The sequence below is a fragment of the Aquarana catesbeiana genome, linkage group LG01 (assembly GCF_042186555.1).
Source record: "Aquarana catesbeiana isolate 2022-GZ linkage group LG01, ASM4218655v1, whole genome shotgun sequence".
Taxonomy (NCBI): domain Eukaryota; kingdom Metazoa; phylum Chordata; class Amphibia; order Anura; family Ranidae; genus Aquarana; species Aquarana catesbeiana.
Genome location: NC_133324.1, coordinates 270566569 through 270582429, shown reverse-complemented (window position 1 = coordinate 270582429; position 15861 = coordinate 270566569). Strand labels below are relative to the sequence as shown.

Below are 15861 nucleotides of genomic sequence, written 5' to 3'. Positions count from 1 at the left end.
ATTATGTACTGTAGAAGATGATATACTTAAAGTCTTTGCAACTTTACATTGTGGAACGTTATTCTGAAATTGTTCAACAATTTTTAACAGATTGGTGAACTTCTGCCCATCTTTACTTCTGAAAAACTTTAAAATGCTATTTTTATACCAATCACGTTACTGCCCTCTTGCTAATTAGCCTAATTTGTTGCAAAATGTTCTTCCAGCTCTTCCTTGTTAGTACCACTTACTTTTCCAGCTTTTTGTTGCCCTATTCCAAGACGTGTTGTTGCCATCAATTTCAAAAGGACCTTAATTTTTTCCTAAAATGGTACATTTTCTCATTTTAAACATTTGTTATGTTTTCTATTTTCTATGGTGAATAAAATGTGGGTTTATGAATTTTCCAAATGATTGCTTTGTTTTTATGCAGATTTTACACAGCATCCAAACTTTTTTGGAATTGGGGTTGTAAAAACTGCACCGCTGCCATTCCCATAGACATGCAAGTACTTTACCGAAGATGGAACTCCCAGTACAGTAAACCTAAAATAATTGCTAAGGGTGCACTTCTCACACCTCGCTGGCCATAAGTGGACATCAAGCTATGTAAGATTTCTGAGAGAGGCAGTAAACAAATTATAGAAGTCTTAGTGAAGACTATTCGGAAAAGCAAATGGAACACTTACTATGGCTGCAATGAAGAGAAATTAGATTTTTCGGAAATGTATGGCAGGCAGCAGTTTACCATTACAAAATATTTAAAGCAGTTATATATTTTACAAACATGAAAAGAACTGAATTTCTCCTTTCAGATGAAATACATAAAGAAGCAGTTCAAGAATTCAGCAGCACATCTTTAGCGCAATTACATGCAAAATTTATAGTGTCAGTAAGCAGGATATTACATTTAGGAAAAAAGTCAAAGCTGAACAAAAAAATATGAAAACCTACACAGCATGCTAGCAATCATAAGCATCATAAAATTATTATTGGATGTTCTGGGTAAACTTTTCTGTCAATATTTAGTAACAACTGACAGCCACAAATATTCCTACCATAAGTGCCGGCAGCAGTTCAAATACTGCACATCCCCGCTGATAACCCTAACCCTTTCCTACCATAATGCCTGGATTTTTGAAAGTTTAAATACTGGGGTAGCTCAGGGGATAATTGACTGTGGTTTATTTATGAAGGATAAGAGGCTGTTCACACACAATGTACATGCTTTGTAAATAAAGTGAGCTGTGTTCCTTGAAACAACCAATCGTGTACTAACAAAAATGCTATTTTTATTTACGGTATTTTTTTAATTTCCCTTGCAAATAACTGGGTATTCAATGTGAGCCCAGTTTCACTTTAAGGCCACTTTCACACTGAGGCACTTTACAGTCGTTTTAGCGCTAAAAATAGTGCCTGCAAAGTGCCTCTCCTGTCACTTCAGTGTGAAAGCCCGAGTGCTTTCACACTGCAGCGGTGTGCTTGCAGGATGGGAAAAAAAAAAGTCCTGCAAGCAGCATCTTTGGGGCGGTTTAGGAGCGGTGAATACACCGCTCCCAAAACACCCCTGTCATTGAAATCAATGGCCAGCACTGCCAAAACGTCTGCAAAGCGATACGGCAGCAGTGCTTTGCGGGCGCTTTTAACCCTTTTTCGTCCGCTAGCTGGGGTTAAAAGCACCCCACTAGCCGCCAAAAAGCGCAGATAAAACTAGCTGCGTTTACCACCAATGGAGCCGCTGCTTCAGTGTGAAAGTGGACTAAAGGTTAAAGCGTTTGTTACCCTAACAAAAAACCAAAAAAGGATCCTGTTCCTTTAAAGCATGTTATACAACACAGTGCTTGTGCTGTGTAATTTGGCCCCTTCAATCACCTGAAAGACCTGGCTGATCCTGCCAGCTTCTGTCCCCCTCCCCTCCTGCTAATGAAGTTACATTAAAAGTTTTATACCATCCTGTGTTTAATAATTCTGTGCGCCCCAGTGTCTGTGTTTTATAAAATTAAGCCATTCTTTACCTGTTTTCAGATCGCCGCTCTCGTGGCCGGCCGCCTCTCTCCTCCTCCCCTCCCGACTGATGTCAGTGGGGGAATCTTGGCCTCGCACGCTGCAGCTGTCAGGCGGGCGGAGCAGAGAGGCAGCGGGCCACGTGAGCGGCGCTCTGAAAACAGGTAAAGAACGGCTTATTTTTTTATAAAACACACAGACACAGGATTATTAAACACCGAAGATGGTATAAATTGCATATAGTGCAACTTATAACAACCACTTTAAAGTTCACCTTTTTTTTTTTTTTTTTTTAATAACAAATACACGTTTTTAAAATTTATTCTCAGGAGCCTGCAGAGCATTGCGCCCACGATCAGTGGATCACTGGGGCAATGTCAGGCTCCTGCAGATACTTCATACAGCTTTCTGCCCTTACTTCTGTACTGAAGACAGTTGCCGAGTTGCAGGAAGTGTCAATGGACTATGAGGGCACTGATCAGAACTCTTAGTACATTGAGAACTACAAGTCTGTCTGCTTCGCTGTGTTTGATCGCTGTGAATGAATGATGAGGCTGTGTGAGTGGAGCTCATTTCAAGTGTGCCTATACTAGCAGGAGACAGCAGTAGACCATGCTGCAAAGAGAACAAAAAACTCAAGACAAAACCCGCAAGGCAAAACTATTTGCTTTCCTCATGGTACTAAAGACAATGCAGTCATTTATGGGATAGCTCATCTGGCTGGATAGCTAGTATTCTACATCTTATGAAAGACCAGCCTATCCAACTGTTTAGAGCCAAATTTTGCAAGCACTGCCATAGACAGCAAGAAAAAGCAAATTTGTTTTGTTGTTTCCTGCATCTTTAATATTTTCCATGTAAGGTTCCAGATGGAAACAGATATACAAAATGAACACCAACCATATTTCAGCTTCTTTTTAGGAGGCGGCTGACCATCTTGCTCTGTATCACTTGTGAGAGACGCGACCCTGGCTGTCTGCATGCTCGGTCCATCAAGTCCTGTACTGGGATGCTGCTCAGGTTGATTCTTCATTGCAGTCACAGGAGATACATTGTCTAAAATACCATGGAGTGCATAGTTTGACAGTGAAATACAAAGGTTTAACTGTATCTATTACCACATAATTAATGGAAAAGACACCGGTTTTATAAAGAAAGACTAAAAGCATAGGTTGACAGTGAAGTATTGCAAAGTAAAAAAGCTATCACTAACATATACAGTAAATGTACCCTATTTTTCATGGAGAAGTTAGAAAGTGAATTTCCAGAAATAAACTAATTATTGCTTTGCAAATTTAAAAAAAGTTAGCCACACATTTATGAGGTACGATTACTTGATCAGAGATCAGTGAATTTATCTGTCTGAATCTCAACCGGTCAGTTGTGATAACTTTCTGCAAACTATCTTCACCCATGACCAAAGTGTCAAGTAGCTAGTTTTATGCAATTACAGACAGGCTTAATGGCACTATACACTTTTAAAAATGTATGCATGACATATAAACGACTACATATGTACAGTTGTGACAACAGCTCACATAAGAAACCGTAACAAGGGGTATTTCAATGTTGCACAGAATGATCTGTAAAAGTATGGTGAGTTTTCAAGTACAAATAGGTGGGAAAGTGACTGTAGGTGCGGTTGATACATAAAAATGTCCCAGGTACAACTTCCTGGGTTATGGTCAAAGTGTTATTGGGGTACTGCAGGACAGTGAAGGGGCAGAGTCGGTCACATGGGCCCCTCCTTGGCAGACCATTCTCTTAGGTAAAGAAGGGAGACAGACTAAGAAAAAGATGGGGGGGTAAAACATATTCCAGCTTCACGGTGAGCTCTGTGTCTCTAAATGCTCGCTTTGCCGGCTTGTGTCTGTGTGAGCTCTAATTACTGTAGAGCTCTAACCTGCATGGGAATTAGATTGTGTTGCATATGTAGTTTCTACACAGGAATGTCAGTTCTCACAAAACAGAGGTAATGCAACAACATGTGCAGTGCCATGACCACATTTCATGTTTTACATAAAAGAAACTGCCGACACATGAATGTGAAGATTTACTCTACCATAGGCTGCATGTACAGGGAAACAAATTACATCATGAAATGACCTAGTCAATGCACATCTTAAGGTATTTAGGTGAAAAACTACAAGGTGCAGGTTGGAATGTTTACAATGACTTTTAATGTAAAATATACATGTACTGCATAGGACCAGGCAATAAATATATAGAAATACAGTACTTTAACAACGTTTTAGGCACGTGTGAAAAAAATGCTGTGAATCAAGAAAGCTTTCAGAAATAGAAAGTGTATTTTTATAATATAAATAAGTGCCAAAGGGTCGCATGAGGTCCCCAGCATGCAGTTTGGGTACCAGGGCTTTTGATCATCCTTGGTTCTAAAATGTCTGAAATTTTGGTAGTAAAAAGACAGTTGTGCAAAGCCAAAACACCATTTACAGCATATTTGTTTCTGACTGCATTGCTCTCACCATCAACTGATGACTGAACCTTCAAAGAAGAATCTGGCTCTTTAGCAGAGGTAGTGCGTGCGTTAAAGAGGCTGGATGTGGAAGTGGAAGGCTGAGGTTCCTCACAGGTAAAGGAAGAATCGTGAAGTGGAGATAAGACCTGTGTCTCCTCTGCGATCCCTGAGGTATCTGAAGATGGAGTGGGGAGTAGAAAACCAACATATTTAAAATGTATGGCCTAGTCTTTAAAACATAGGTCAATTATATATTATACACACGATTTATATAGCGCCAGCAGTTTAAGCAGCACTTTACAATGTAGAGGAGGGACAGCACAATTACAGTACAGTTCAATACAGAAAGGACAAGAAGGCCCTGCTCGTAGAGCTTACATTCTAAGGGGAGGGGTACAAAAGGTAATAGATGCAGGGAATGATTTGATGGGGGTGGCTCGGGGACAGTTGTTAGGTAGGTGTGGGATAGGCTTCCCTGAATAAGTGAGTTTTCGGGGATCTCCTAAAAGGTGGACAGGTTAGGATCTGATCGGATATACCGGGGCAGGAAGTTCCAGAGGATGGGAGAGGCTCTAGAGAAGTCCTGAAGGTGAGCATGGGAGAAGGTCACGAGGGAGCTAGAGAGCAAGAGGTCCTGGGAGGAGCGGAGGGGACGATTTGGGCGATATCTGCAGATGAGGTTGGTAATGTAGCTGGGGGCTATGTTGTGGGGTAGGGGAAGCCAGTGAAGAAATTGACACAGACGAGCAGAAGTCATGAAATGAAGATTCAACCTCAGCCCCAGCCTGGTGTAATGGGAACCACCTAAAGACAACAAAGGTGTAAATTTAACACCCTTTCCTGACATCCCTATGTGACTCTGGGGCCTGCAGAAGAATGCTGCAGACCCTGCCTTACCCTGATCATAGAAATGATTCTATGGAGTTCCTGATCCCCCCAGGTCCAGCAAAGCATTAAAAGTCTAGGAGAAAGGGCCATAAATCTTAGTCAAAGCACTAAAAGCATGTGTCTGACTAAAGCTGACCATAGACCGGTACTTTTTTTTTCCATTCAGCCACAAAAAAAAAAAAAAAAAAAAAAAAAAAAAAAAAAAAGGGGGGAAGAAGAGGATTGCTCCATCCACAGAAGCGAGGTGGATGGAGGAATCCCCACACACAGGGACATTGTATTCAGATAGTGGGACCTGCTGATGTCAGAACACATTGATCAGCAAGTTTCCCAGCATGTCCTTTCGTGACGGTTAAACGATCAATTTCTGCTGAGTGGGGGTGGCCACACTGAATAAAATTTGCCCAGTCTCTGCTAAACCAGTCTAATTTTGATCAGTCTTTGACCAGCTTTAGAGCAGGCCAAGGGAAGGCATCTTGGGCACATTAACCAGAAAACTGTTGATATCCCTCAAGGAGGGGGAGGACCAATTCCCTGATAGAGATCCCACAGAACACTCTGGGAACCCTCTGTCCCCAATAGTGACTACCTACAGAAGGTGATCTGCCTGCTGAAAATCCAGGGAGGCACAGGGCTTTACTCACCCGAACCCGCAGGATCTAAAGCACAGCCCAGTGCACAAGCCTCTCCTCTCGTTGCTGATACCGCTAGTTCAGAAGAGCTAAAATTACAAGGATCTATCAAGCAGACTCCCTTAAAATAAGGTTGCCTGAGAATTCTACAATGGGGATGCCAGGAGAGGGCAGTAGACTAAATACAGGAGCCAATTCTATAAGAATAAGCACTGAGGATCCAGGTTCTTGTCCAAATAGGTAACAGCTACAGCTGGTCCCAGCCAAGCATGCGGGTCAGGGGGCCCTTCTTGAGAGGAGAGACTGTGGAGAGGTACTATGTACCATGAGGGGCTATTCATGCCCTAGAGACATGGGCCTTCTGAGAAAGGGTGTAGAGACCTGGATAAGGCACAGTTCCAGAAATTAACATAAGGAGTGGGACAAAACATGTGGAAAGACCTCAGACTAACTGGGGGAAGTGCAAGATCTTGAAGCATCATGGGGAGATAAAAAGGGAACAACAGAGGTGGGCTACAGGGGCAAAGGATTAGTCTGTGTGCTAAAAAGGGGACTCTGCATCTGAACGCTGGAAAGGGAAACTGCCCAAGGACCTACCAAGATGCACAATCAGCCCTCTACTTGTAGAAATGGGGGTGCACCTTTATGCAGACGACTTTCAGAAGGATTACTGATCTGTGAGTTTGAGCCATACGGGCTGAGCCGATATTAGAAGAAGGTAAAAGGTGGGATTCAGCTAACCTCTCCCTAGACCTCCTACATTGGGGCAGGAGCACTCTCTGGCTTCTCTGGTGAAATGACTGATCATGGTGTTCAAGGTAAGGCCAGCCATGTCAAATGATCTTAGATATGCCCTCAGCATCCCAGCAGCACAACCAGAGTGCCCTACACATCTGTATGGACATCAGCCTCATTCAGGATATTAGATTATATTTTTCCATACAGGTATTTATATAGTGCTGATAATTTACATCAGGCTCTGCCCTCAAGGAGGGCACATGCATAGACACACATACTGGGGCTAATTTAGACAGGAGCTTATCAACCCATCAGCATGTCTTCAGAGTGAGAGTAGAAACTGGAGTACCCAAAGGAAATCCATGTAAGCACAGGAAGAATATGCAGGACTTGTAGTCTCCTGGTTGGAAATGTTTTTATTATTTTTTCAGTTTTGCTTTTAAATATTACAAATGTTTCTTTTTTTAAATCAATGCTGTTGAGGGGGGGGGGTGTCTTTGGTGAGATGTCAGGGGGTCTGACCCCTGACATCTCCCCTTTGAGACAGGTAAAGTGACGGAGGACACAGATTCCCCTTTCTCTCTGCAGCCTCAGCTGCACTGAAGATAAATGGAGAGGAGTGAGAGGCTCCTTCCCATTCATAAACTGAGACATCGTAAACACAGGTTTCGATGCTCAGATATGAATGGACAGAGTCAATGACTCTGTCCATTCAGAAAAGGAAGGAGCCGGTAAATGCAAGTATAAGGTCTTATTTTTGTCTACAGTAGGACGGGGGGGTGTAAATTTTAGTTTTATTAAATAACCTTTAAAAATTGTAAATCCATGTTTATCTGATAGACATCTGAATGTTGGAGAATATGCTGCAACTTTGTAGAAGACAGCCATCTGCAGTCCAGACATACCTGCTAGTTCTTGCATATTGTCTTGTGCTGAATTCAAAGACTTATACAGATATGCAACATCTGGAAACAAATAGATTAATAACTGAATCATTTTACATTGAAAACAAATACTGTATTTTACGGTAATAAGCAAGATTTTTGTGATACAAAATATTGAGGCCTCTTGCACAGGGTCAAAAAAATAAAAAGCCACATTTGTAACATTGTAGAGCTTTTCTTTTATGGATCTGAGCACTAGTACATTATGGTCTAAAATAATCTCTTAAAACGAAACTAAAGTTGGAAAAAAAAAAAAAAAAAAAAATTTGTGACCAGGCAGGCTTACCTGCCTGTTTGCAATACCCTGTAAAATGTACGCTGAGCATCCCAGTTTGCATTCTGGCACACTGCCTCAGGCCACTTAAACGATGGCTCCCCCCAACCCCCTGCAGTTCCTCTTGCTGGCCCCTAGTGACTGCAGGACACAATAGTAACGTAGGGAATCACTGAAAGGATCCACAAATAGCCAGAGGCGAATGCGCTTTTCCACACACAGATGCGTGGTGCTAGGAAGTCTGCTAGAACGAGAAGTTTTTAAGCAAATGGGCCGATAGTTAGATATGTGAAAAAGCTATTTTCTTTACAGGCTACTTATTTTGTAGACTTCTACCCAAGTTTTCATTTATCAAATCAGTCCTTAGGGAGCTACCTTGGATCATAGGCCTAGGCTGAACATGAGTTTCAACTTCTGGACAAGTTAACATTCATCTTGCTACCAGGAACAGTGGGTATAGTGTATATTTTGTTGCCTTGGCTGTGTATTTTGGGTCATTGTCATGCTGGAATACCCATCCACAATGCTCTTGCTCTGAGGGAAGGAGGTTCTCACCCAAGATTTGATAGTACATGCGGTGAAGTTGTCCTGTCCCCTTAGCAGAAAAACACCCCCCAGAGCATAATGTTTCCACCTCCATGTTTAACTGTGGGAATGGCGTTCTTGGGGTCATAGGCAGCATTCCTCCTCCTCCAAAACAGCGAGTTGAGTTAATGCCAAAGAGCTTGATTTTGGTCTCATCTAACCACAACACTTTCACCCAGTTCTCCTCTGAATCATTCAGATGCTCATAAGAAATCTTCAGGGGAGCCTGTGCTTTCTTGAGCAGGGGGACCTTGCGGACACTGCAGGATTTCAGTCCTTCATGGCGTAGTGTGTTACCAATTGTTTTCTTGAATACTATAGTCCCAAATGCCTTGAGATCCTTCTGTGTAGTTCTGGACTGATTACTCAACGTTCTCATGATCACTGAAACTGCAGGAGGGGAGATCTTGCATGAAGCCCTGGATCGAGGGAGATTGGCAGTTATTTTGTGTTTCTTCCATTTCCGAATAAATCAAACCAACTGTTGTCACCCTCTCACCAAGCTGCTTGGCGATGGTCTTGCAGCCCATTCCAGCCTTGTGTGGGTCTAGAATCTTGTTCCTGACATCCTTGGACAGCTCTTTGGTCTTGGCCATGGTGGAGAGATTTGAATCCAATTGATTGCTTCTGCGGACAGGTGTCTTTTATACAGGCAAAAAGCTGAGATTGGGAGCACTCCCTTTCAGGGAGTGTTACCTGTATAGAAGACATCTGGGAACCAGAAATCGTGCTGATTGATAGGGAATCAAAATACTTATTTCAGTCACTAAAATGCAAATTAATTTAGAACTTTTTTGAAATGCGTTTTCTGAATTTTTTTTGCTGTTATTCTGTTGTTTCTCACTGTTAAAATAAACCTACCATTTAGACTGATCATGTCTTTGTCAGTGGGCAAACATACAAAATCAGCAGGGGATCAAATACTTTTTCAAACACTGAAGATTTGGAAGAAATACATAAAGACCACCAAGGTCCCAGAGAATATACTGTACATGCCTCTAGTATTTGGAGAATATTTTTTAGCCCAGAGATCAGCTTTACACGCAGGTTTACGAGCTTTAAAATTATTAGTTTGGTTACATTTTAGGCCATGGTATTTAGGAGACCTAACATAGATTTTTTTTTTTATTGTACTTTTATTAAAAGTTTATTTTAAAAGAAAACAAAAGAAGTATGAATGTACAGCAGCAGAAGAGGAGTAATTGTACATTTTGTGAATTCCCAATATATAAAATTCTATAGTGTCTACAGTTCTAAAATCTTTTTTAAAGACCAAGATCACTTTTAACAAGAAAAAAAAATAATAATGCACATATTTTAGCAGCTCAAAAAAATTTGCATTCAATATTTTTCTACAGGAGCCTGCAAAGTATTGTACCTGCAATCAGTGGATCACGGTGCAATGTCAGGCTCTTGCAGCTTTCTTGCTCATTATTCTGTACGGGCTTTATGTTTGAAAGCTGAAAGAGTGTCAATGGACTATGAGGCCTCTTATCAGCACCCTCCCAGTCCTTTGAGAACTACAAGCTGTCTGCTGTAATGGCAGGCGGGACTTGTAATTTATTTATTCACAGATCTTTGTGAATGAATGATGTGGCTGTGCAAGGAGGGAATTTTAAAATGTGAAAGCTGCTGTGGGGGGAGAGGTATCCCTCCCCCCCCCCCCCCATCTGCTGTCACAGGGAAAGGGGGGGGGTTGCTGAACTTGTTACACCCTAAATACAGGTAACATGTAACACATTCAGAAGGTGAATGTAACCTTTATATTTTTCACTAAGCTATCATAATAGCAATTATATTTTTTAGCGTGAAAAAACATGCAACTTACTGTTTTCTGGCTCATTTTTCTTATACACAACATAGATAATATCACCATTCTTCAATGGATATGTCTGTTTCTTTACCACCTTCTGCTGGTTGATCACAGTGCCATTTGTGCTGCAAAAAGTGGATAACAAGATTGATATTCAAACTGTAATTACTGAAAAAACACATAATAGTATTTGTAGTCCATTAACATACCATATAAAAATCAACAAATTGCCAGGCTGCTAATCAGGGAGAAAAATACGATTAAGTCTAGATACGGAATCAGGTTTGCCTTGGATGGATGACAAGTGAACACATTAAACTAAACTAGATAGGTCATAACCATAAACACTGCTGTTTAACAGTGCCCAAAATGATCTTAGACACAGTCCCCTGCAAAACAAGTTGCATTATACTTGCCTCTCCAGCAATGTATCTCTTAATTTCACATCGCTAAAGCACTACTGCCTCTACAAGAACTTTCACCATTTAAAGATTATTTTTGCCATCTTTGTCCCATTGGGGAGATTTACCTTAATTTCCTGTCCAGTGGCCTAACAGGGAGTGAAAGAAAATCCCTGAAAAGAATCTCTTGGGGCCCCCCAGGTCACCAGAACTAGTGTCCCCATTGAAAGAGTTCCCTTCTATTACTTTTCTGGGGACAACCCAAAAATTGGATTTTCTTTTACTTTCACTTTCAATGAAGGTAAACAGGACAAACAGAGAGAGTGAATCTCCCTAAAGGGGACACAGATAGCAATCTAAACCGTTCTAAGGTGTTAAACTCCAGTTCTTGAGGCCAACTAAATGTCTTTCAGTTCTTTACAGAGACACGAAGGAATGATACTTGGTTTTATCCTTTTAACACCCAACTCCAAGATGTTGTTTTATAAAAGATGGACTATACTTTTCTGTCCCAGTGCCACTCTAAAACTGCACCTAGTCTAGGCAGCTCTGTTGGTTTTTTTACATGGTAAAACAGCTATTAGTGATAGCCACAATCCAGCACTAAGCCCCGGAGCTAAAATTATCAGATCCCCGGTACAGTTCGGTCTCATCTTAAATGGTGTAAAAAGCTGACCTAAAGTAACCTGTGAACTTTGACTTTCCATTTTGCTATGTTACGTTACATCTATGTGGTATCTCCATACACTATATTACCAAAAGTATTGGGACATCTGCCTTTACTCACACATGACCTTTAATGACATTCCAGTCTTAGTCCGTAGGGTTCAATATTGAGTTGGCCCACCCTTTGCAGCTATACCAGCTTAAACTCTTCTAGCAAGGCTGTCCACAAGGTTTAGGAGTGTGTCTATGGGAATGTTTGACCATTCTTCCAGAAGCGCATTTGTGAGGTCAGGCACTGATGTGGACGAGAAGGCCTGGCTTGCAGTCTCCGTTCTAATTCATCCCAAAGGTTTTCTATTGGGTTGAGTTCAGGACTCTTTAAGGACTTTGCTTTGTGCACTGGTCCAAATCATTTGGTGGAAGGGGGGGGGGGGGGGGGGGGATTATGGTGTAGGGTTGTTTTTTAGGTGTTGGGCTTGGCCCCTTAGTTCCAGTGAAGGGAACTCTTTAGGCGTCAGCATACCAAGACATTTTGGACAATTTCATGCCCTCAACTTTGTGGGAAAAGTTTGGGGATGGCGCCTTCCTGTTCCATAATGACTGCGTACCAGTGCACAAAGCAAGGTCCATAAAGACATGAATGAGCGCGTTTGGGGTGGAGAAACTTGACTGGCCTGCAGAGTCCTGAACTCAACCCAAAAGAAAACCTTTTCGGATGAATTAGATCGGAGACTGCAAGCCAGGCCTTCTCGTCCACATCAGTGTCTGACATCCCAAATGCGCTTCTGGAAGAATGGTCAAACATTCCCATAGACACACTCCTAAACCTTGTGGACAGCCTTCCCACAAGAGTTAAAGCTGCAAAGGAGTAGGCCAACTCAATACTGAACCCTACGAACTAAGACTGGGATGCCATTAAAGTTCATGTGCGTGTAAAGGCAGGTGTCCCAATACTTTTGGTAATATAGTGTATATGCACAGAAGAAGAAAGCAGGTAAGGTAAGAAACAACTACATCACCAAAATTAAAAAGGGAAAAAATTATATGGGACCTAAAAAGACACAGTCAGCTTAGCTATGCAGGGCACAGTGACTGTTTCTGCAAAGATCATCCACCAACCCCCTTATACTCACCTAAATTTGCTTTTACAGCTCATTGCTCCTCTGCAGACGTCAAGAAGACCTAGAACTTCCAGTTCAGGGGCAACATGCAATCTATTGTCCTGTGTTGGCGCCTAGCCTTAGCAGCCAATTCCATTGGTACGTGTGACAATCTAACCAAGGACAGAGTTCTTAAATGGGAAGTGTTTTAGATATTTAATTACTACATTACACACTTTTGGTGAACACATCATGAAAAACCACTGCAACTTCAATTTCTTTTTTTTTTCTTGATGCTAAAGGATCCTGCTGCAATAGTGCATATTCTTCAAAGTTGTAAATGTTGTTTACACAGTGGTTATTTTAGCTGTTGTAGATTTTGTATCGCCATTCTTCTCTCATCTCTCCTAAATTATCATTTCTGACTACAGAACTGCTGCTGACCCAGTTTTCTAGTTTTTGGCCCCATTCTCTGTAAAATCCAGAGACTGTGGTGTCTGACAACTGCAGGCACTCAACCATCTCTGAACTAGACATTTTCTATGTTATAATTCCTTTAAAGACCCTGCAAGTAATAAATCTACTGAGCTGAAAAAATAAATAAAAAAGCACTTTACTAATAATCTTCTGCTGTGGGCTGACAAAACTAATGGTTTTATAGACTTAAATCACAAGAAAATGGCATCAGCCCTGTTTAGGTGCGTTTGCTAAACAAACAAATGCATTTCTCTCTCCACATCAAGTATGTGATCTGCTGTACAAGGTAAAAAGGTGGTAATAAAATAATTTTTAAAAAACACAAAGAGGAAACAAGGCTGTTCTGCATTTCTGGCAAAATCTAAGGTATAACAAAAAGGCTTTCAATTGTAAATTTAAAGAACCATCAAGTCAATGTAAAAAAAAAATAATATATATCTCCAAGCCCAGACTGAAGCCCAAATTATGGGTGCTCCAATATGGGGGGAGATACAGCCAGCACTGAAGAAACCAACCCCCCTCTGGATTCTCACTTTGCAAAATAAAATCATAAAAAGGGAGCACTGGATTAATGACTGTGTGGCAATCCCACAGGACCCGTCACTGACTGCAGATGAAGGTGGAATTATTGCACACAGCACCCTGACAGGGGTCAACACCCCAGGTGACTTCACTGACTAATACAGCAGCAGGCGACATGAAGATAGAGTCAAACCGATAAAAAGCTCACTTATCTGAGCAAGCGTGTGACTCACAATAGCATAAGAATCCTTATGGGTAGAGCTCCAAAGGGATGAATCTAAGGGGAAAATAATACTGGGCGTATGCTATAGGCCCCCTAACCTGAGGAGGAGGGGGAGACAGACCTCCTATCACAATTTGGATTAGCAGCAAGGATGGGAAGTGTTATCATAATGGGATATTTATATTATCCAGACATAGACTGGGCGGGGGGAACCACGCATTCGTTCAAGGCTCACCAGTTCCTAAATGTCTTGCAGGACAATTTCATTCACCAACTAGAAACAAGGTGTTACTAGATCTACTGATTACCAACAATACAGACCTGATCACGGATGTGGAAATACAGGGCAATTTAAGAAACTGCGATCACAGGTCAATTGGCTTCAGTATAAATCAATAATTATTGGATTGTAAGCTCTTCTGAGCAGGGCCCTCTTAATCCTCTTGTATTTTATTTTATTGTATTATAACTGTATTGTCTCCCTTTTATATTGTAAAGCGCTGTGTAAACTGTTGGCGCTATATAAATCCTGAATAATAATAATAATAATAATAAATATAAATCACACAAATAGGAAACACAAGAAACTGAAATTCAAGGAATTAGAAAAAAAAAAAAATTACAAATACATGTTACTATTAAAATGTAGACTCAGGTTTCGGTACACAATACATATTCCATGATACAGTGATGCAACCATATAGATATACAGCATTAAAATTCATAATTTAACTGTATGGATACCCAGACACGTTTCGACCTATTCAATCATGGTCTTCTTCTGGGGGATGGCTTACGCTAAATACATTAAACATCTCAGTTTTCAGAAGACCTTTTACATCGTGCACTAAAATTTCATGGACACAACTATGTTGTTATATTTACCGCTGAGAGATGGAATAAACAACCTCATAACCAGAAATTTTAAAATCAGTTGAATGATCCAAATGACTCCATGATTGTCCTTACCTCTCCAAGAAAGGAATTCGACCTGAAAGGTCTTGCAAGAAGCCAGACTTTAACACCCTCAGAGAAAAGGGAAGGACGGCACCTGCCGCAAATTCCCCAATAGTGACAATGTATCAAAGGGAGATCAAAATTATTAAACTCTTGGTACTCTAAATATCCGACTTATCTCGTTTATTATTAAGGTGTACATCCACTGTAAATCTTTTTAGCAATATGTGTACTCATTACAGTGATAATTATGTTCTAAAAAGAAATAAAAATAATGTAACAAAGTATTTAAAATGAAATATTTAAAATGAAAGGGATAATCCCTTGAATAATGTTGTTAACAAAATTAGTGAACTGTGTATAGGGAGCCGAATTTAAATGTATATTCAATACTATTGTTTGGCTCTCTCCTTTGTTCATAGAGACTTTACCTTTCATTCATATTTGCAGTCAGGTATTACAGCTCATTGATATTGATGATTCACGTTCAGCTAAATCCGAACTTAAGGTGAATTATGTTATTTTCTCTTTCTTTATCCTTATGGTCAGCTTTGTTAATGATTAACAGGTCGATATCATTCACTTCAAATTGTTGTTGCTTCTATATTACTGCTAGCGCATAGCGGTGTGTCACCATCAACTATTTTTAAATTATGGATTTTCTTGAGCAGAGATAATTTTTTTCACTACCACACAGTCTAGCCCCCTATACACAGTTCACTTAGCACTAATTTTGTTAACATCACTATTCAAGAGATTATCCCTTTCATTTTAAATATTTCATTTTAAATACTTGTTACATTATTTTTATTTATTTTAGGACATAAATATCACTGTACTGAGTACACATATTGCTAAAAAGATTTACAGCGGATGTACACCTTAATGATAAACAAGTCAGATATTTAAGGGTACCAAGAGTTCAATGATTTTGATCTTCCTTTGATAGATTGTCACTATTCGGGAATTTGCTGCAGGTGCTGTCCTTCCTTTTTCTCTGAGGGTGTTAAAGTCTGGCTTCTTGCAAGGCCTTTCGGGCCAAATTCCTTTCTTGGAGAGGCGAGGACAATCATGGAGTCCATTGGATCATTCAAATGATTTTAAAATTTCTGGTTATGGAGGTCATTTATTCCATCTCCCAGCGGTAAACATAACATCATTGTGTCCATGAAATTT

The 15861-nt window shown here is 40.6% G+C and overlaps 1 protein-coding gene across 6 annotated transcripts in view; it reads right to left on the bottom strand.

Moving 5' to 3' along the window:
• CHFR (checkpoint with forkhead and ring finger domains) overlaps positions 1–15861 on the bottom strand; it is a 90526-nt gene that overhangs the window by 61183 nt on the left and 13482 nt on the right. For all 6 annotated transcript variants that reach the window (XM_073628401.1, XM_073628424.1, XM_073628416.1 and 3 more), the window contains 4 exons: positions 10355–10464; positions 7629–7688; positions 4473–4640; positions 2884–3039 (listed from right to left, as the gene is read on the bottom strand). In XM_073628401.1, coding sequence (XP_073484502.1) covers positions 2884–3039; positions 4473–4640; positions 7629–7688; positions 10355–10464 — 494 coding nt within the window. The remainder of the gene's footprint in view (positions 1–2883; positions 3040–4472; positions 4641–7628; positions 7689–10354; positions 10465–15861) is intronic.